General features: G+C 46.6%; 1 protein-coding gene across 1 annotated transcript in view; it reads left to right on the top strand.

Moving 5' to 3' along the window:
* The window catches only part of LOC144754364 (quinone oxidoreductase-like protein 2), a 198,787-nt gene that overhangs the window by 126,251 nt on the left and 49,834 nt on the right, over positions 1 to 22,702 (top strand). The window contains exons 5-8 of the mRNA XM_078642059.1: positions 9,189 to 9,257; positions 14,317 to 14,426; positions 14,868 to 14,949; positions 15,472 to 15,653. Coding sequence (XP_078498185.1) covers positions 9,189 to 9,257; positions 14,317 to 14,426; positions 14,868 to 14,949; positions 15,472 to 15,653 — 443 coding nt within the window. The remainder of the gene's footprint in view (positions 1 to 9,188; positions 9,258 to 14,316; positions 14,427 to 14,867; positions 14,950 to 15,471; positions 15,654 to 22,702) is intronic.

The following is a 22,702-nucleotide window of genomic DNA, read 5'->3' as shown; positions in this document are numbered from 1 at the left end:
AACGTTGAAACGTCTGGAGCGGGTCGAGAAAATTCTCAAAGACGTGGCCATTAAAAATGAGGACTTGGAAGCGCGTAGCCGGAGGAATAATATTCAAATCCTTGGTGTGGCGGAGACAACTGCCACGGGCCGGTTTGATACCTTTGTAGAGCACCTGCTCATCGAATTATTCGGTAAAGATACCTTCACAGCTGGCTTTGTTGTCGAACGGGCGCATAGGTCACTGGGGCCCAAACCGCGCCCTGGACAACCAGCTCGGCCTATAATAGCAAGGATCATGAACTTTCGAGACCGAGACGTTGCGCTCCGCGCTGCACGGGAGGCGGGAGAGGTGCAGTGGCAGGGTAGCAGATTGTCCTTCTTCCCGGATTTTACACTCATGGTGCAAGAGGCACGTCAGAAGTACACTGGAGTCAAGTCCGCCCTCCGTAATCTTGGCCTGAAGTACGGCATGCTCTATCCGGCAAGACTGAAGGTTGAGGTAAACGGCCGATTCCACATTTTTGACTCTCCTGCGGATGCACAAGACTTTTGTCACGGCTACAAGAAGCAACAGGGCTCGGCTTCCGGCTCTAGGCCTCACTCTCCGCCTCAGAATGACACACAGTCCAGTGCTGACCTTTTCGCTGACACCGGCCTGGGCTGAATGCCCACAGTCACCTCTTTCATGGGTCCTCCTATATTGTTGTTAAAGGTTCCGCTATGCTGGGTTCGATCGCTTGGCCATTAGTTCGTTGGTCGCTTTGCTGGGATGCCCGCATGGAGTGGCGTTGCTACCCCCTATGGCGAATGCCTGTTTGCTTCGATTCTATTGGGGTTTCATGTTTTTTTGTTTGCAGATATGCTTTCTCACAATATGGTTTTTGCAATCTGTGTTCTGCACTGTTGTTCAGCGCTTGTTTGGGATCCGCCTCTCCTGGGCTGTTGGGAGGCTGGGTGGTGGGTGGGGGATGGGAGGTATGTTCTTTTTGTGGAAATTTTTATTTGTGTGTGATTGCGAGATTCATAGCATTGGCCTGTCAGATGCATGCTCACCGTTTATTGTCCTTGGTTGGGCGATATGGCCAGGGTAGGTCTGCAGTCTGGTCCTTCCAGACTAACGTTGATGTCATGGAATGTTCGTGGCTTGAACACCACTCGGAAACGTAAACAGGTCCTACATTACGCTGCCCGTCATAAGATGCATGTCCTCTTCCTACAGGAGACCCACCTGGTTCAGGCAGATACCATCTCATTGGCTAGGGGTTGGGGAACCCACAGAGTATTTTCCAGTTATAGCAGGTATGCACGGGGGGTTGCGATCCTTGTGCACAAGCGAGTTCCTTTTGTGAAAGCGGATGGGGAGGGCAGATATGCGTTAATCACTGGAGTGTTGTTTGGCTACAAAATTGCATTGGTGGGGGTCTATGGCCCTAATAACGACTCCCCGGCCTTTTTCCAAGACCTGCAACTTACGCTACTCCACTTAGACATCGAGCTATTGGCATTGGGGGGCGACTTCAACCTCTTGATGGACCCTAGCAGAGGCAGCACTGCTTCCTCCCCGGATCGCAAGCCACTTGCCCGCGTGGTGGTGGCGGCCATTTGCTCACACTTCTCTCTAATAGATGTGGAGGCTAGACTCCACACACACGCCCCTGCTTACACGCACCACTCTAGCTTCCATAACACTAGCACCAGACTTGACTATTGGCTACTCTCCCCGGGTGTAGCAGGGCGGGTGGTTGATCTCGCCACTCTTCCGCGCACACTTTCCGATCACTCTCCAGTGGTGTTGACTCTGGCGGTTTCAAGGTTGGGTGGATACGAAAGACAGTGGCGTTTCCCGGGTAGAGCCCTTACCGACCCGGTCTTTACAGAGGAGGTCCGCACAGCCATCGAGGACTATTTTGACATTAACACTGGCTCTGTGGCCACTTGGGCCGCGTTATGGGAGGGTTTCAAAGCCACCATTAGGGGAGTCTGTATCACCAAACATGTTGGGGCTCTGCGAGAGATTCCCACTACTCTGAACCGAGTGGAGGCGGAGCTCTTGGCGGTGGAGGGTGAGATACTTATTGGCCCCTCGCCGACCCGCGAAGCTAAGCGACTCGAGCTGCTGCTGGAGTTCCGAGACGCTGCAGATAGGGAGCTACGGTTTCTAGGCAAGTACCGCACGGCGCGGCAATATGGTGAGGGAGACAGGCCGGGCAGGTTGCTGGCGCAGTTGCTCCGACCACCAATAAAGGAATAAACCCCTCTTGTCAATGAAGAAGGACACTCATAAAAAGAGCCAAACCTATGGCGCAGACAGGCTACTGACAGGACATGAGCTGTGTCAGAGACATGAGAAATATGACTGCAACCAAAGGTAGGTTAAACTGCAGGAAATACATATCCAGCCTTAAATGGACTTGAAAAACTGCAAAAAGCGCGTTGCCATAAGACTGAGGTATATACGTCAGGCAATTGAAACATATAGAGTCTAATCCAACAGGAGCGCTAAGGTAAGGGCCAGCTATCATGCCAAAGAACGAAGTTGTGACTCACCACGTCATCAGCAAGGTCGCATGAGGCGCTAGGCGTCTAATATGAGTAAATAGGAAGTCCAGAAGACACCCCTGTTGCTGGGAGGTGTGACAACCAAGGTATATCCAGAGGAAGATGATAAAGATCATCAGCCACAATTTACAAATGCCATGCAGACATCCAAATGAAAACAGCGATATGGAGATGCATTATTATGCCAAGATAGCAGGTATACCTTCTCTGATTCAGCAAAACAGGAACACTCAGCACTGGCTCGCAGAAACATGTAGGGGAGCGGCTGCTAAGCACATAGCAACTCATGCGCCGTGACCAAGATAGCAACAATTGTCAAGCAAACGCTAGAAAATGGTAGTAAAGAGTTGAGGTAAATCAGAAATGCCTCATGTCAGTCCCAAAACGGAGCTAGGGGGGCAAACGCCATAGGAGAGATGCAGGAAGCAAAGTTCTGAGGCAAAAAGTGTTCCAGAGGGAAAAAAACGCTCCGTCTTATGAGGAGCCCCACGCAGTGACCAGAAAATCCGGTGACAGCCACATATCAAAATGGCGGCCGCACTCACTCGCGGAGATATTGGAGCCACTTACGTCGGTAAAATTCTCTGGCCGCAGAAGGTGTCGAGCAGCTGGAAGCGGTTCAGAGGCATCACGCCATGTTCCGAAATCCTGTCTCTGCCTCCAAGCAGAAAGAAACGGTACGTTAGTGGTGCGTCTCCCGAAGCCTCAGCAGAGCGTTACTCGGGAGCCGCCATTACCGCCGGGCGCCAAGCCACGCCTCTCCTCCACTTCTCTTCCTGACTCCCAGAAGCAGGAAGTACACAGGCTTCCCTAAGCCAATCACAACGCTGCTGTCACCAGCATGACAGCAGCGTTGTGATTGGTCTGAGTGGCCTGATTCAGCGCTCAGGCAGGGAGTGCACAGCCTGGTTCTCCACCCAAGCTGTGCAATACAGCCAGGTCAAGAACTTGCTAAGTGTGCATTACTGTTTGGCCGGCCCAAGACGGCAGGCCAAGTCATCATGCGCACTTAAGTGCACATATTTCCTCCCGCCCTTGCTCTGACAGCCCAACCCCCCCAGCCCTAACCTGGCAGGTGGTGCAATGTGTGTGATACTGCACCGGCATGTGGTGTACTGTCTTAGTGTAGTGTCTTATGAAGCCCTGTGCCCCCCCTACGAAAGTGTGCCCTCATATGAGATGGTCAACCAGTGCACCTTCGGACAGCATGTTTGACCTTGCGCCTGTGTCCATAATATCAAGGAGAGTAAACACTGGTAGGTGCAATGCTTTGATTAATCTCAGCCACCGATAATTACTCTGGCCACATTTGAGTACATTGTTTTCTTTCCCACCATGCCGCCCCAGACAGGAACCAGCCCTTGCAAATCAGCTGGGGTCCTGCTTCAAAAACTATGGGGTATCCCAAATTCTGAAGCTATGTCCTCTATGAAATGGAACACAAGCAACCCTAGACCAGTTTGGGGTCCTTAGGCCTCTTCTGTACGGTGCGACTTGATTTCTGTGAGCACAGGACTCATGTCTGGGCATTCCTGTTGCACTGAGCAAAGCAAAAAAGTAATAGGTGAAATGCTTGAATTAATGTCCGCCACAAGTAATTGCTCAGGCCCCCCTCTAATCCATTGTTTTCTTGTCATCCATGCAACTTCAGACAGGACCTGCCATATGCAACTAAGCCTTGGTACTGCTCCAGAGGCTGGCAGTCTGTCTTTAGTTTCAATGTTCCCTCTAATTTGTTTCCTCAGTGTGTGCTCGCGGACGTGAGGGTGCGCGTGCAAGCGTGCATCCTGCAGGGAGACTATCAGTTACATGGTGGGCCATAATCGATGGACTGGATTATGGCCTAACCGATCACCAATGGTCGCATTGCATCCATCACCTTGTTGTTGTAGTTGTGTCCATAACAAGGCTCGGGTGCATGGGCAAAGTTGTTTCTTCATTTGCTTGAGTCATGCCCTCTTGCAGATGACAGAACACCCTCCTTGCAATACCAATGGCATACAATTTGCATAAGGTTATTTCATTATACAGAAAGGACTGCATAAGCATCTGTTGCCACTTCTGTAATACTAATGTGCTCCTGAAGTGCAAAAAGCACATGCTAACATTTAAGGTCCCAGGGCACTTTATGGAATAAGGATATTATGGATATTGTCTTAAGATAAATTTACGTTTGGTGAGTATAAATGGAGTACATTGACAAAATCGGCGACTGTCCCGGAAATCTGGCATGGACAATCCCCCTTTCCCCGCTCCCCCCTCCCCCCGTTGATTTCCTTGGACACCCTCGGGCAAAAGTAGAAGCTCCACTGAGGGCAGGAAAACTTTTTCACTAGACTCAGAATAAACTTTGTTCGATCTAAATAAATAGACCATAAAAGTGTAATAAAAAATACATTAAAATACAATTAATATCCAAGCATATCTTTAGCCGTACATAATAAAAACAATTCATGAGAGGACACTAATTTACCTTGACATTCCCTGAACCCTGATATCCGAGCAACAGCATTACAAGTTCAAATTCAATTAGAGAGGAAAGAGAGGAGAACAAAACCTCCAATTATGGTCCGCTATGCACTTCTAACTACATAATTAACACATCGAATATCTAAGATGTGCTAAGGGGAATGCCAGTATACCAGCTCCAGCGTAAAATGGAGACCGGGCTTAGTCCAAATTACAACCCGCGTTAGCGGGCTTAACATGGGGGGGTCACATCACGGGAGTCCAGAACCATATCCTCACACCTCGGTGCATGAAAACAACAAAAACGGGATGCCGCAGCCCTGAGATGAGAAAAAGGCTAAAAGGCAACCAGGGATTAATACAGCTAAAAATAATCCTCACTTAGCAAAGCGCAGGACAAAAAAAAGAAATTAATAATGTTATCCTGCACTAAGATTTCCCTCTCCAGATCCCACTGGACAGTCTCGACACAGTATACATGGCTTCAGAACAGTCCTGCATCAGAGGCTAGCTAGTCCAGGCATATCTAGCACTTGACCCAGATGACAGGCTTGTATACTGAAAAAGCTTTCCCCTTTTAGAAAAAAAAACACTTTACAGTGAAAAAAACACAAGAATAGTATACAGAGAACTAACATGTCAAGAATATGCCAACCGAAAACACAACGCCTTTACCAATGCACCAAGACCACATAGCCTAAACCATTCGCAATATCGCGAAACATATAGTGCAGCCCCAGTCATTCCTAGAAAATTATGTTTACCAACATTCCCATGAGCAAATTCACCTGGACTCAGGCAAGGCGTCTAGAAAACCAACAAACAAACAAAAAATCGAATACATGTTTGCGACACGCATTTTGACATGGTGTAAGAGTGTCACTTGTTATTGTCCAAAAGATTCTCTAAATTACAAACACTGTGGAGACTCACACAACCTCACTGCTATCCTGGTATTGCATAACAACCACTTGTACCAATTCACAATACACTTCATCATCAATACCCCGCATAGCTTTCCAAGATACCATTGGCTTTCATTACTCCCAAAGTGATACACCCCATAGAAGTCGGCGCACATGCCAAGACCACTGACCAACATTTATCATCCTCCAACACTAGCCTACTCACGCTGTTGGACTCCTGGACTGGAACTTCCTCAAATGCACACTTGGACACTGCTGAATAAATAAATATACTGTCCCCTACACAAATCCAGATACATACCAAACTGCCTGATTCAGCATGCAATTGCCTCTGTTCTTGAAAATCACACACAAACATAAACTTATTGTACCCATTGCCTCAAAGGCACAGGAAAATCCAATTCATCAATCCAAAACTTCTTTTAACATAATACTTATAAGGCACCTTTCAGAAGGCATGCCAGTAACCCTCAATAAAAAAGAGAGAGGATCTTATGACCCCCCCCTGCATTATTCCCAGCACATTAAATACTATTATTAGGCTACATTATGGAATTAGATTATAAGTAATGCACTCAATGGAAAAACACACAAATGTCACTACTTAGCGTACATATCACACTCAATATACCAAAACACTGAGCCAAGGGAAACAGCTGTAAACAAGTTTTACGGTGGAGCAGAGGGTTTGTTGAATTGTTCAGTATGTGTGATATGTTACTGCCACTAATTTGGCTGGTCATGTAATTGAAAGAGCAATGCCTCCCTGTAGCAAAGCTCAAGTTCAGTTCTGAAGACCGTGATTATCCAATCAGCTGTTTATTGTGCTAAAGCTATGCTGATGTAGTAAATGGCACTGGGCTCTTGAGCCTCCCTTTAAAGGTTCCTTGTGTGCCTAAGCACTGCTAATGTGAAAATTACATTACCACATTTGGAGCGCGAAGATCCAGCACAGGTTTATCACTTTGCGCACATATTAGGGAATAACTTTAGTGCATCTTGTTTCCATTAGTTGTTCCTAATTTATTTGTGTAGATTAATCAGCAACAACCCTGGCATCTTTTTATCGTGCAATGCTGTAGACTTACTACATTAGTAATGCAGTAATACTGCATCATCTGAAATCATTGCAGCACGATAAATGTGTGGTGCAATGATTTGCACACATTTATTGCACATTTCAACCACCTTAAATGATTGCATTAGAGGCTGTGTGCAGTCCTAATTATAACCATGTACTCACAGTTTTCTAATGTAAACCCCAACATTCCATTGGGGTTAGTAATGAGGTCAAGAGGGCTTCAGACACTCAAACTTGATCCTTTGCCATTTGTTTTCTCCATATTCTGCCCGCTCTTGACATCATCCAAGGGCCATCTAACTCCATAGTTACCTCAGGCAGGGTGGAGGTATAGGTCTCTATCTAGCGAACATGTCCACCGGGTGACCATATTTTTATAGGCAATTTGCAAGGTGAGTGTGCCCTAGTAGCAGAAGACTGTAGAGATGTTTCAGAATCCTGTCTCACCAGCTTTTGAGTTAGAGTGCGTAGAAAAAGTAGCATTGCTGTTGAATGGAATTTGTGTGCAATTCACCAACTAAGCATTATAATTCAATTTAGTGGATCATTATTACTTTCTTACTTTTTCAAATAAAAATAAGATCTAGTGAAATATTGAAAGTGGAATGTTAAGTTCAAACTAAATTATTGAAACCAGAGATTTATAGTGGATAATTGTGCTGTGCAAAGTATACAACTCACTCAGTAAAAATAGATATTAAAAGGTGAGCTTTTTGGTGCAACTAAGTAAAAACAATTGAATAATGGAAACAAATGATGTTCACAGCCTAAAGATATACAATCTGTATATCTGACCAAAAGCAATTGCTGGTAGAGGGACCAAAAGAACAAACCGCTCTTGCCATTTGACCAGTCCTCTGTAACACCTTTGCTTTGGACAATTGAAATGGATCTAGTTTCGAAATTGTAATACAATATAGAGAAAATACTTACTTTTCAAAGGTTACAGTTTAATCAGTAGTTTGTCAATATGCACACTTTCAGTAGGGAAGTGAAACAAATACATTTGAATTTCCGTAGATTCAAAAGATATATTCTGTCTCATCATATATTTTTTATTACTTTCTCTTTATTCTTTACAAAACAGGTTCTAAGCCCATATACCTTACCACGGTCTCTGCCACGCTTCGATCCTCTATTTTTTGCTTACTTACCTTTGGCAGACCCTTTTGCACAATTCACTCCTTCCGATGCCTGCTGTATGTATTGTACAAAGGATGGGAACCCACTTCTCTCTCTCTTTCTTACTGTGTTCCCTTGGACCCGTCACCTAGAATGCTTACTTAGCCTATGCAGACCACTCTACTTCCTCTACCCAGTATGTTTTATGGTAAACTTTGGATTGTCTTATTTTTTTTCTCACGTGAAACATTTGTTCACTTATCCTTTCATGCTTTCAATATCATTCACTTTTCCATTCACACTTATCAGTGTTGCTACCTTGTGCCAAGTCTAAATGAGAACTCTACACTTTTCTAAAACAATGTTTGGGAGAGGTTTGAGGACATGGTGCTTTTTGTAAAAATATTTTCTTCTGTTCATTTTGTTTGAGAAAGAGTCCCTCTTCATCACACATTTCTCTGCCCATCACCCTCTCCATTTTTCAAAAATGTTTCAGTGTTTTTTTACCATCTAGGCAGCCCACTGTTTTGATTTGTAACTTTTTTATGCACTTGTGTTTTTTTGCCCCTTTGCAGCGTTCTATTGCATTCTTTCAGTAGAAAAAAACGCACTTTGTTTTCCCTCCAAAGTATAGCAAAATATAAAACTGTGTCCATAACCAAAACAGTGAAAACATCTGTCATTGTTATTATTTGGTGTTTTACGCGATTGTGCGCTCAAACAGATACTACATTTTATCTTGAATTATTACACAAGTTTACTAAAACGTATCCTGCACCTGTGTTACTGACTCTTGCTAAATATTCATCTTCCACAAGTCCATGGTATGCCCACAAAGATGTTAAAGTCTGCCTTGATGCTTGTGATGCCCGTACCTGCACAGAATGGAAAACATGATTGTGCTGGCTTTTCCAGATTTCCATTTTATTTGAGATATTTCACCATCCTCCGCCATCTTGTCAAGTACCAACTGTAGCTATATTATGAATAGATGATGCTTTTTGGACCGTCTTTTTTTGCAGTCTCTGACCTTTCTCTTGTATTTCCAGGGCGATCGTGTAGTTGGTGTGAGCGTTGGAGCTGGTGCTATGGCAGAGGAGTGCATCGTCAAGGAAGAGGTACAAAACCTTTCCAACCAGGGTATCTTTTTATTTATTAAACTTTACAAAAGGAAACATACACATAGTGGTTAAATAATGACACGCAAAAAGGCACATTTGCAAAGATCACTTACTTCAGCTGCATAGAGTTCAATATCATGGTTTTGGGTTAGAACAACCCACACAAATGGCATACACTTAGAATGTAAAACATCAGTCCATAGGGGGCAGCTTTTCCTGGGTTTTGGCAGGAGAAAGTTATTTTTTATGGGAGCAGCTGGCTGTGTGTTTTTGAAGCAGGCTGTCGATAATGATTATTTGGAAGTTCAAATGTAGATAGAAAAAGCTAAATTATGGATACTCTTTTATAAGATTTTGCCCATGTCAAAATTTAGATCCTCCCAGGAAGTATACAGACTTTTAGGAATCATTCTCCAGTGCCTTTGAGAAACAGATCCATCTCTTCCTGTATGAGGTCCCCAAAAATAGACAAGATAAAAATGGCTGGCACAAAAAATTTGCTATATTCCAGTGATTAGAAAAAAAATCAAAGGCATAAGTATGACCACGCTAGCAAAACTGCTTTCAAACTACACTGTTGAGCCGTAAGCTCTTTATTCTAAAGGAAAACTGAGCTAATGTTTCTTCGAGGATTGAGAGTTCGGTTATCAAACAAACTGTTAAAAAAAATGTATAAATGAAATCCAAGACTTAGGATCTGACAAAAATTATATCACATCCTCCAGGTCTTTGTGAAAACCCATCATAACCTTACTTTAAAAAAAATCTCTGCAAACTGCATTGATAAATATGGCAAAGAAGACCTCTAAAAGTAGTTTGAAGCCTGCATCCGCTGACTCTGGTTATTATGCTGCAATTGATGTTGGGACTTTTACTGGATAGTTTCACACTCATCAAACCAAACAAGTTTTGGGACCTATTTAATCCCACTAGAAATTCGGGGATCTACCATAATTTATGTCCAGTGCATATCGAAAGAGATCTTCCTAATACCCGAAATAACTTCTACATCCGGCAGCCTGCCTTTGCTACTAGTGACCTCCACAGCTGAAAATCCCCTCGACTTACCCAATGGACATTGACAATTATAGGCAAGTGTTTGCGCTATTGCCGGTCACGAAGCACACAGATTGCCTCTGGAAACAAGAGATGAACTATTAAGGTCCTACATTCTTGGAAGAAAGAAGTTTCCTCCACGGCTCATAACGGAATTATTACGGTTTACAACAGGAATTGACATGCCAGTCAGTCGGGTTGATTTTTCACATCGTTTATTGGAATAATCACGACCTATTGCATATAATTGGAACTCTGTGATTTGAAACATGAAATTGTACTCAGCATATTAAATCGAAGCCTTGAGGAAGCCCAGGGGGCAAAACGTATGTCGGCTGCTGCTGATTTCTATATATAATGAAATGGAATACACCAAACAAAGGGACCTGATTCAACAATTGTTGTGGAATTCTTCCAAAGGACATTCATTTTGACTGGGCAAACCACAGATCATTGGAAATTGGATGATAAGTTACGATCATTTGGTGTGCTTTGGTGTTTCTGGTTGGAAATTATAGGCAAATGTCCTCCCTGCTCTGTCTGACTAAGTTAAGAGAACGTATTGTTGATGACACATTGCCTATGTTTAGTCAGAACAGCAATCCTTTGTTGTATTCCAGAGAGTGTTTTTGGCTAACCCATGACTCTGTTTTCAGCCGTTTTGGAAAACTTAAGAATGAAGGTGGGTGATGATGATGCCGTAGTGCCTGTCCTGTTAGATCGATCAACAACTTTCAACACCATTGAGTATTTAATCCACCCTCACAAGCTTGGGATCTAAATACTTGATTTGCATAGCATCTGAACAAACTGATTAATCAGCCAAAACCCTGGAGTCTTTTTTTGTGTGCAATGTTGTAGACTTACTACATTAGTAATGCAGTAATCCTGCATCATTTAAAATCATTGAATCCCGATAAATGTGTGGTGAAATGATTAGCACACATTTATTGCACATTTCAACCACCTTAAATGATTGAATCAGAGGCTCAGAAGTGTGCAGTCGTAATTATAACTCTATACTCACCGTTTTCAAATACAAACCCCAAAATTCCAGTGCGGTTAGTAAAGAGGGCTTGAGACACTCTAACTGGAACCGCTTCTCCTTTTTTTTAACCATGTTCTACCCGCTTCCGACATCATCCAAGGGCCTTCTAACTCCGTAGTTACCACAGGGAAGTTTGAGGGATTGGCCACTATCTATTGAATATGCCCACCCGGTGGCCATATTGTTTAGGCAATTTGCAAGGTGAGTGTGCCCTAGTAACAGAAGAATCTAGAGATGTTTCAGAATCCTGTCTCCTGAGAAGGCAGGCGATTGAGCAGTGGAGGAGTCCACCTTCTGCAAACTGACCCTAACAAAACCTTTGCAACTCCTTTTTCAGATAAAATACAACCATTAGAACTGGGTCATCTGTTTTTTTTTTTAGCAGGGTACAGAACATTGGAGTCCTCATCTATAGGAGTCAGCTCAAGCTTTATCATAAAGGTAACATGCTCAGAAACATATTTAAGTATCTAAGGTCTCCATACCCAGTCCCGTGCCCTCTCTGCTCGATTATGCAAATCAAGTTGATCAGGGTTGCAGAATCTTTATAGTCTTTGATCTGCAGAGACTCCAAAATTTCACCATTTTAGCTTTGGCTTGCAACGGAGGGCCCATACCACCAGCTCCTTGCTCACTCCAATTGCTGCATGGTGCAGACAGAGCTCTGTATGGTCCACTGTGCAATACAGCAGCAGGGTCCTACATTCTATTCACAAAGCTTTTGTCCTTATAAGCCCAATAGACTTCTCTCTTCAGCCAGCGGTCATTGCTTAGTTCTTTGCGGAACATGGAAGGATAGAAACTTACGTTCTGAACCTTGAGGCCGCTAGCTCTGTAACTGAGCGCTATGCACAATTGTCCCCTGTGTTTTGGATGTGGTTTGTTCTTTTTTTTATTTAAGTATTTTTTATTGGCATTTATATGTATACAGCAAACACATCATCAACTCATATGAGAGCATATATTCCCAGTCGAGTCTTGTAGTATGCAGCTCAGTACCCCACAGTGACTTATAGACCGAGAGCATATAGCAGGACTGTGTGTTGCATACAGTTATATACTTGATATAGTATATTTCCTATCCAGGCGAGCAGCTTGGTTCAATCAACATTGGGAGTGTTGGGGATCTAAATGGCTTCTATGACTGGGATTTACAGCATTGGGCATAGTGTCCTTGTCTGGTTTCTCTTCGGGCAGGTTGTCCTTGGGTTTTGGATGAGTATATTTTTGGTTTGGTCCTTGGTCGACACAATGGTTTGTCCTGAGTTAATGTGGTAGTTTGTCCTTCTGACTTGGAAGGGATGTCCAGTATGTAGGTGGCAGTTTGGCCCTGAACTGGGTTGTCTTTGAGTTTTGGAACATTTGCACCCGAGATTGGGAAGCAGTTTTACATAGTGCTTAATCTCACACTTTTTGCAACCTCCAAGAGATGGTATCTATTTTTTTTTTTATCAGAACAAGATTTTATTGTTTTTGGAGTAAGATTGCAAGACAACCACAGTACTCCGTACACCGGAGGAACTGTGAGCAGAAGATCAAAATGTATAAAAAAGCAATCAATACATCAATCGACTTGAACAATATTATTAGAAAACACCCACCCCCCCTGCCCCGTAAGAACTACCCCCTCCCGAATCCCACCCTAGCCCTGTTCACGATGTCCACACAGGTCCAAGCAAAACAGACATTTTGGAAGTGGTGATGCACTCTACCCCACAGCCGGCTCGCAAAACAATTGTTCGTCAGCGACATCCCGCTGTATCGGCGGCTCCAGCCACAGTCCCCTGTATTCCGCCCATTTCTTCCATATTTTGTAGTGCTTTCTGGGGCAGCCTCGGGCCTCATACACTGGACGGTCTAACCCCATACAATAATCTAATCCCTGCTTCCATACCTCTATCGGGGGAGCCCTAGGGTCCTTCCAGGCTCGGGCCACACCCCTCTTGGCTACTGTAAGGCCTAGAAGTAGTAAGTGTTGTTTGTATATGTTACCACCCACTTGTTCCAAGACATGAAGAAGGCCCAGCTGCGAAGTACGGGGGAGCCTCCAACCCAACACCTCATCCAAGCAGTCCCACACACGCGTCCAGAACCTCGCCAATACCCCACAGGACCATACCGTATGCAGGAATGTACCGATGGTATCTATTTTGGGTATTAATAATACCCTACTTAATTGTGCTTTGTTCGTTGATCGTCAAAGTATGAATGGCGGAGTTGGCCTTGTTAAGATTCACGCCCTGGGGAAGAGCGGGCGCTCAGGTAAGCCACACGGCAGACAGTCGCATTCCTCCCAGTTGGATGGATGCAGTTGTTCTTGTTTTTAAAGTAATTTGTTTTGAATTAAGACAGAAGTTTATCCTTGGGTTAGAAACAGTTTATCTGGTGTCTGGACTTTAGAAAGCAGTTTACTCAAGGTTTTGTAAGCAGTTTGTTCTGGGTTTAGGAATGGTTTGTTCTGGATTAAAACAGAAGTTTGTCTGACATTTTGGGAATGGTTTCCCTAGGTTTTGAAAGTAGTTTAACGTGGATTTTGCAAGTAAATTATCACAGGCTGATATGTTTCTACTAAATAACACATCAGAATAATTTGGCCACTATTACATTTAGTACTGCTGCCCTTATGAAGTGTGAAAAGTGCTGACCGTACTCCTACTTTTGAGGCACATCAGCTGCAAATATTAATGAGCAGGAATTGATTTTTTGCATTATAAATGAAATCACTGCTTTTCTATATCTTCTGTCATATGGCATTTCCTTTCAAATAATACTTTTGTACAGCGTTTTAATGTGTTGCATTGGGTCATTTTTCACAAGAGATATATTTTTGGGGGTGTTTTGAACTATACTGAGCGAGTTGTGATCTTGCGTATCCTAGCGGGAGGGAAGTTGCCTTTCTCTTTTGATGTTCATTCCTTGGAGCTCCAGTAATGCTGCTGTCTTCTGTTGTAGATGCTGTGGTCCATCAAAGAAAGTGTGTCCTACACACAAGCAGCTGCCTTGCCTGTGTGCTATGGTACTGCTATCCTGGCACTCAAGCACCGGGCACGTGTACAGCCAGGGTGAGTTCCTCCCAGGATCTTCCCTCCTGTGTTTCCTAGCAGCCTCCATCCCTCCTTTGTTTCCTCCTTCCAGGGCCATTTGTGTTTGATACATTAGGTATGATGGGCGAAAGTTTTCAGAAGCTCTAAGCTCAAGGCTGCTATTGTAGCTCTGAGGTCACTCACTAAAGATACTGTGCTAAAGAGACATTGAGATCACTAGAGTAGAGAGGCATTCCGAAGAACATTTCCTCTTAACCTTAAAACATGCTGATGGGTGACTGGACATATACTTGTGTAGTAGGTTTGAAACCAGCATGAGCAGATTCTCTATTTTGCTGTCTTGTTACTGAGCTCTACCATCACAAGCCTCACTATATTTTGCTCTCTTGTTACTGAGCTCTGTAGTGATGAGTGCAAGACTGTGCTTCTGAAATTGTCTCTGCTCACTCTTGCTTACAGGGAGACTGTTCTGGTGACTGCAGCAGCGGGAGCCACCGGCCAAGCAGTTGTTGAGATGGCATCCAATATTTTCCAAACCAAGGTAGACTTTGGTTTTCTCTCGAGGTACATCCAACCCTCTCCCTGCCCCAACCTCCACAGTGCAGGATCTCCAGTGTTTGTAACTTCCATAAAATGGAAGCAGCTCTCCCTCAGTTTGAGATGTGCACCAGCCTGATTATCCTTTAGAGGATTGGTGTTTCCAGACTACTGTGAAAGTTGGCATGCAGACTGTGTGTGCTGTGTCTGTCTTGTCGAAGAGGAAGACTGTGTTGTTCAGGATTGCCTGCTGTGTTCTAATGAAGAGTATTCTCGATATGTTAGAAGGACTTGATCCACGTCAAATTGATAGGATCACCAGTTTATATAAATGTATTTTATGTTGATATGAAAATCTGGCACATTTCCATTTTTGTACCATCTACGTCCAACATCCTTGCTCTGAGATCTGCCATTACCCCAAGCAGTATGTGCGGTAATGTGTGTGATACTATTGCTCACACCGTCTGAGTACAGGTCCTAATCTAGGTGCTTTGACAGTGTGAATTTTCCGTCCCACTCTTAGGTGATCGCAGCAGCCGGCAGTGATGAGAAGTGTCAGCAGGCTCTGCGGATGGGGGCCACCTCCACTGTGAATTATACTCAGTGTAGCCTGAAAGAGGAGGTGAAGAGGCTGACCAACGGGAAAGGAGTGGATGTGGTGATCGATGCAGTTGGAGGAGATATCTTCAAAGAAGCCCTGAGCAGGTTCCCTTGCGCCGATAAAGCACATTGGGGAGAAGTGGGATATGGCCAGGGAGAAGTAATCCACTTTCTTGTATCTTCGTTGGTTGTAAAACCAGAAACGTTTGTTGGGCATTTTTCACACCAGTAGTCAAATTGTGTCTGGGTAACAGTCTAGCGGATCGGGCAAATGAGGTGAGTATAGGGCGATAAGGCAAGTTTCTAGGAGTCTGTGGAGAACTCATAAAGTGTTGGAGTCAGTCTTAGAGGCATTATTTCCAGGATTGCCTATGAGGTCCACCACTGGATAGGTGTCTTTGTGGCCTGACATAATGTTGTCGGTGAACCTTCTTTTACTAGGAACCCAGGACATTAACAGAAGAGAGGAAGCCACAAGCTAACGGTATAATTGAGCATCAGTGACATGTTCCACTATTGAAGACTGATGCTTTTTTTCACTGCGTAGAAAAGCACATTGTCATAAGCCACGTGACACAACTTTGGTCTACGAGGATCATAGCCAATCCAGGTTTTACGATAACTACTATCTATGTAAATGATTCCCATTTTGTCTAGTAGTATGTTAATGTATCTCGTGCGGATAACCTTAAAGTCTGGCTTGGATCTGGCCCCCATTGACCAATGTTGGATCCTTCATTCTGAAATTAGTGAGGGTGCGCTGTACCCAAACTTTGCCATCTATGTGAATAGAAGGTAAAAAAACACACAGCGGAGACAGCTAGCACTCAAGCGACTGGTCTGTAGAGTGAGACAGAGCTAAGCATAAAAATGACCATGAAACGCATCACTTTGTTTTGAATTGGATCTTGTGACTAATGGGGAAGATTAAGAGACACTGGGGATGGATAGGAGTTTGAAGCTTTAACAGGTGCCTAAGGCTGACCACAAATACTTCATTCTTATATATTTGGAATACGAGACCACTAGTTCTCATCCAGTCCTGGGGGTAAATGCCACTTATTAGGTTAATTAACCTCATTCACAAGAGAAATGCAGAAAAGTCTCAACACTCGAGTAATAAGAGGCCCACAGTGTTTCAAGAGGCTCATTAATTTCAAGTGAAATGTAAATACGAGACAACAGTTCTTATGAACAGTACTGGAGAATGCCCACCTAAAGCTCAGTTTGTTTACCTTACCTTTAAAAAAAAAAAAACAGGTTGATGATTCCATGGCCCATCCCTACATCTCAGTGACTAATAAGAGGTGATCGATGGAGACTGAGCTGTCCACTTCTGTAGAACATTAAGGAAGATAATTGATAGCTTATCTCAGTTGCCATAGCCTTTGGCATCATTGCACACAGCTACCGGGGACATGTGGTTTGAGTATGTTGAACTAAATTGAGCTTAAGGTTGCCAAGAAGTGTGTGCTTTAAAGAAGTTGTCCTACCTGGAACTTACACTTAAACTTAACTTTGCTCGATTGGGTTAAGCACCAAAGGTGTTTTACTGTCGGTTCTCAACCTTTCAACAATATTGAAGAGGGCAATGAAAATTTTCCTAGCCGTAGGCGCTAGTAAGTTTCAATTCTATTAAGGACTCGGAGGCGAGGATTATGCCTTCTTCCTCCACTCTTTATTCTTTTCACAGCAGCAAGAAAGACAAAATAAACCACATTTCCCATGAACATTAGGGAAAGAACAACAAAAACGAGTCAGTCCTTTGTTAGTCTCTGTACTCCTGATAGCTCCCATCATGCTCTGCAGCCTGTTCCCCTTCCTCTTTCTTCGCGCGAAGCATCCAGTTCATCACCATTAAGCATCCGCCTTGCCAGACCCATTTCCTGCAACAAACCACAACGTCAGAACTGAACCGTAGTCAGTACCAAACCAAGCAATTAGGTAACAGTGCAAAGCAACCACAGTTCAATGCAAGCATAAACCAATGCAAGAAAAAGGGTTACTTACAGCCAGTACGGGGAAGGGTCCACTTCTTGGAAGTCATTGGGCGGGATAATCCTCTCCTCCGAGTCCTTAATAGAATTGAAACTTACTAGCGCCTACGGCTAGGAAAATTTTCATTCTATGGCAGGACCGGAGGCTTCGGATTATGTCGGTTCAAAGCTTGTTGACAACCAAACTAGCCACCTCCAACACTGGTTTGAAATAAAACCGTTTAAAGGTGGAATCTGACGACCAATCGGCCGCTTGCATCAGATCCTCCAATCGTGCCCCAAGGGCGAATGCCTTAGGGGCCATAGCACCTCTCGATGAATGAGCACCAAACTGCTTAGTGTCAATCCCCGCCTCCTGCATGACCCAACGCACCCATCGGGCGATAGTCGGCAAAGAAACAGCCTAGTATGGCTTACGCAAATCAATTAGAAGTTGTCTTTCACCCGGAGGGCGGGTATCTTCAGTGGCATCTTCATAAGCACGGAGTCACTGCACAACGCACAGCTTTGGGGAGTCGTGAAAAGCCGGATACGAGATAACTCTCGTATTAGATTTAGTCCGCCTACTGAGCGTGAAACACACTCCCTCAGGAGAAAAGACTCTGGCCGAGATATCCAATGCTCGTACATCCGAGACTCGCCTACACGAAACCAGGCATAACAACATGGCCAATTTAGCCGTTAACTCCTTTCTAGACAAAAACCTATTCGGTTGTCATGACAGAAACAGGTTCAGGACCCTGTTCACATCCCACAGGGCCGAGTAACGCGGCTCCGGTGGTAGCGAGAGCCGAATCCCCCTCAGGAGCCTACACACCAGGGGATGTTCTCCCACCGGCAAACCGCGGACAGGAGCATGACCTCCAGAAATCGCAGATCGAACAGCATTTATAGACCGATAAGCCAGGCCATCTTCTGCCAGGCCTGCTAGAAAATTCAGGACATGAACTACATCAGCCCCCACGGGATCCACACCCCGTCGCACACACCAACGGCGCCATCGCTGCCAGGCCGACCGATACCTCTTGGTCGTGTTCGCAGCCAATGCTCTGTCGAGCAAGTCCTCAGCCTTTCCCGAAAGTCCCGGGAGCGCCCAGCGACGCCGGAGATCCTCCATGCCATCAAGCGCAGAGACCCCTCTTGGACTAACCGGTGGGGAGCCCCGTCCGGATTGAGCAGAATCTGCAGGTGATGGGGGAGTAGGATTGGAGAATCCCAGGAAAGTTCCAGAAGAACTGGAAACCAAACTTGCGATCTCCACCACGGCGTGACCATCACCACCTCCGTCAACTGGCGGCGCAGCAGAGCCGACACCCGTGTGATCATCGAGAACGGAGGAAACGCGTACCCCTGCTCGCTCAACCAATCCTGCAGGAACGCATCTGTTGCTACCGCAGGCGGGTCCGGACGCCAGCTGAAAAACCTTGGAAGCTGATGGTCCAGGCGGGACGCAAACAGATCTATTGTGAAGGGACCCCACATTTCCGCCAATACGGAGAACACCTGAGGGTCCAGCTTCCACACACTGGCGTCCAGGAGGTGACTGGAGTGCCAATCGGCCACCTCATTCTGACGGCCCGGCAGGTACTCCACTGTAACCGAAACCTGATGATCCAGGCAAAAGTGCCAGAAGTCCCGCGCGAGATTCGCTAGCATCTTGGATCTGGTCCCTCCCAGATGATTTATGTACCGGACCGCTGACACGTTGTCCATCCGCAGGAGAACACAGGACTGCACTCGGTCCTTCATCCAGCACTGGACCGCAGAGGATCCGGCCAGCAACTCCAAACAGTTGATGTGAAACGACTGTTCTAGAGTGGACCAGGCTCCACCCGTGGAGAACTCTCCGCACCTGGCCCCCCAGCCGGAACGACTCGCGTCCGACTCTATGACAACGTCCGGTGCCGAGCCGAAAACGGCGAGGCCATTCCAGGCTTCTATGTGCGTCAGCCACCACTGCATTTCGCCCCGCACCGCCTCCGACAAAGGAATCAGCTGAGAGTAAGTCAAGCCCTTCCTGAGGTGGGAGGCTTTCAGCCGTTGCATGGCCCGATAATGTAAAGGCCCCGGAAAGATGGCCTGAATGGACGAGGACAGAAGACCCACCAGCTTGGCCAACTGCCTCAGGGATGTCTGCAGCCTCGCCAAAGTTTGGCGCAACTCGTGGCGAATCTTCGCCATCTTCCTGGCCGGGAGGCTGAGGTCGCAGCCACCGAGTCTATGGTGAATCCCAAAAAGAGTGCCGTCTGAACGGGAACCAAAAGAGATTTTTTCTCGTTGATAACAAATCCCAGCCCTTGAAGCAGATCTACTGCCGCCTGAAGCTGGGAGGACAGACGCCTTGGACACTGATCCATGAACAGCATATCGCCTAGGTAGACAATCATACGCATGCCCTGGGCTCGCAACGCCTCCACCGCTGGGCGAAGCACCTTTGTGAAACACCACGGAGCCGAGGAGAGCCCAAAAGGAAGCGTGGTAAATTCGTACACCTGACCGTCCCACCTGAACTGGAGGAAGCGACGGTGAGGAGGAAAAACCGGTACCGTAAGGTAGGCATCTTTTAAATCTAGTCTGACCATCCAATCGGATGGCCGCAAAACGTCCCTCAGGAGGTGTATGCCCTCCATCTTGAAATGTCGGTACACCAGCCGTTCGTTGAACTCCTTCAAATTGATGACCGGCCGACGGCCCCCGTCGACCTTGTCGACCAAAAAGAGGTTGCTGAGGAAACCGTCGGGGTGTTCGCCAGCGCAACAAATCACTCCTTTTGAAAGGAGGGCGGAAACCTCGTCGCGCACCAACTCTGCGTCGCGCTGCGAGAACACAATAGGCCGCGGACGCTGGAGCTGACTAGGACGACCATGGAACTCCAGCTGGAAGCCCTGGACCGTCTGCAGCACCCGGGCGTCACTCGTGAGGGAAGCCCATGCTTGAAGAAACCGCGCCAAGCGCCCCCCTACTTTCAAACTCGCTGATGGCAGCACACTCACCTCTTCCAGCACCTCGTTGCTGGCCTCTCTGATCTCCACGGCCCCCGAAGCGTTGCCCTCTTGTGGGGTAGAAGTTGTTGTAGCGGTTATTGCTCTGCAGCTGACCGCGTCCGGAGCCTTGCCCCCTGTCGGAGCTACCTCCTCGACCGAACCAGCGGCCCCGGCCACGTCCGGTCTTGTCGAAAACCCAAGGGGCAAAGACCTTTTTAATATTCGATTGCACCCTATCTAAGGACGTGAAGGTGGCCACGAATTTTCCTAATTCTTTTAGGAACGGGTCACCAAACAGACCACCCTGCGCCACCGCGCCAGCTTCAGAAGAAGCGAGGTCACCCAACTTCGGGTCGATCTTAATGAGCAATGACCTCCTCCTCTCAGTAGAGAGGGCACAGTTAGCATTACCAATAAACACAATGGCCCGCTGAGCCCAATTGGAAAGTACTTCCGGAGAAATAAGGGCCCCTGAAGCCTTGGCCTCCTCGGCCATATCTAAGATTTTGGTAACGGGCCTCACCTCATCCTACAGCTTGTCCTGGTACGTACGCCAGGACCTATCCATACCCTTCCGGGGGTCCTTCACAAACTTAGTCAGGAAAGTGGCCATCTTCGGATCAATATCGGGGGTCATGGCCACCTTGCCCTCCAAGGAAGGCCGGGGGCACTCCGCACGAAGCCGGCTACGGGCATCCTTGTCCACTGGCTTGCGCAGTCGGTTTGCCACATACTGGGCCACCTTGTCTCCAGGCACCCACTCTAAGGACCGGGGATGGATAATATCGTCCGGGTCCAGCATGTCCGAAGGACCTGCCGAAGAGGAGGCCTGGGACGGCAGCCACGAACGGGGAGAACAAGCCTCCTCGTCGGTGTCCGGGGAATCGCCGTCATCCCGCGGTTCTGGGGTCACCGTTCTAGGGGTCGGCGGGGGGACCTCCGCCGGGGCCTCCGGGACCGGAAGGGAACTTACGTGCGCCATTAAGGCACTCTTAATCCTATCAAATGCTTCAGGATCAACTCTGTCGGAACAGGGTTTCTTTGGTGGAGGGGGGGAGGGGAAGGCGCGGACCCCGGGGCCGAGGCCGGCGCGGGGATAAGGGCCGCCAGCTTGGCGTATGCCTCGTCCAGTCTGGCCGTAAGACGCTGTTCCAGAGGGACCATAGCCTGGTCCACCGCCCTATAGATAGTCATCGACCGCCTGGTAGAAGTCCTCATCCCAGGGGGCGTAACTCAGAGGATCCTCCTCCGCGTACTGGTCTTGCCCGCTCTGCATAGCGAGGTAAATTAGGCTCAGCAGACCAACAGCGACAGCACCAGAACAACTGAACCCTCCCGGGTACAAATTTGGCGCTGGGAAGTAGCCCAGACAGATACGGTGGCGCCAGGCGCACAATTCAAGGGCCAAACCCAGGGACGCTGCACCCCACTTAATCACTGGGCACCACCCGGCAAGAAGCGTCCCAAGCACCCCACCGGTGCCAATTGCGATCCCGCAGGGTGTAAAAAAGGATAAGTACAGACCCCAATGGGCGTTCAGTCAACACGGACGTTTGCGACCCCGCAGGGTGTAATCCAGGTGCTTGGGGACCCCACGGCCAAACTGCGCCAACACGCGGAATGGCAGCGCGCGCCCCTAACGGTGAGAGGACGCCACTGCACCTAAACAGGCAAAAATCGCATGAGGAGCGCGCAAAAGTGTCCCGCGATTCCACAAAGGGGCTCTGAAAGAAAACACAAGGCAGCGCTACAGCAAAAAACACCAACACTGCCCCACAAGCCCCAAAGTGAGGAGAGTAAGAAAAACACCACTTAACTTGCTGCTGAGCAGCGAAGAAAGAGGAAGGGGTACAGGCTGCAGAGCATGATGGGAGCTATCAGGAGTACAGAGACTAACATAGTACTGACTCGTTTTTGTTGTTCTTTCCCTAATGTTCATGGGAAATGTGGTTTATTTTGTCTTTCTTGCTGCTGTGAAAAGAATAAAGAGCGAAGGAAGAAGGAATAATCCGAAGCCTCCGGTCCTGCCACAGAATTCTCTACACTAATAGCGAATGACCAATAAGTCTGAGAATGCACAGTAATGTAATAGGGAATGAAGATTCCAGCTATGGGCTGCAAACCCTCTGCCTGTATATGTTATTCCCTGCCAGAAAGTATAAGTGAGGTGTTC

The sequence above is a fragment of the Lissotriton helveticus genome, chromosome 1_1 (genome assembly GCF_964261635.1).
Source record: "Lissotriton helveticus chromosome 1_1, aLisHel1.1, whole genome shotgun sequence".
Taxonomy (NCBI): Eukaryota; Metazoa; Chordata; class Amphibia; order Caudata; family Salamandridae; genus Lissotriton; species Lissotriton helveticus.
The sequence above is the reverse complement of the archived record's forward strand: the minus strand, read 5'-3'. Positions and strand labels throughout refer to the sequence as shown.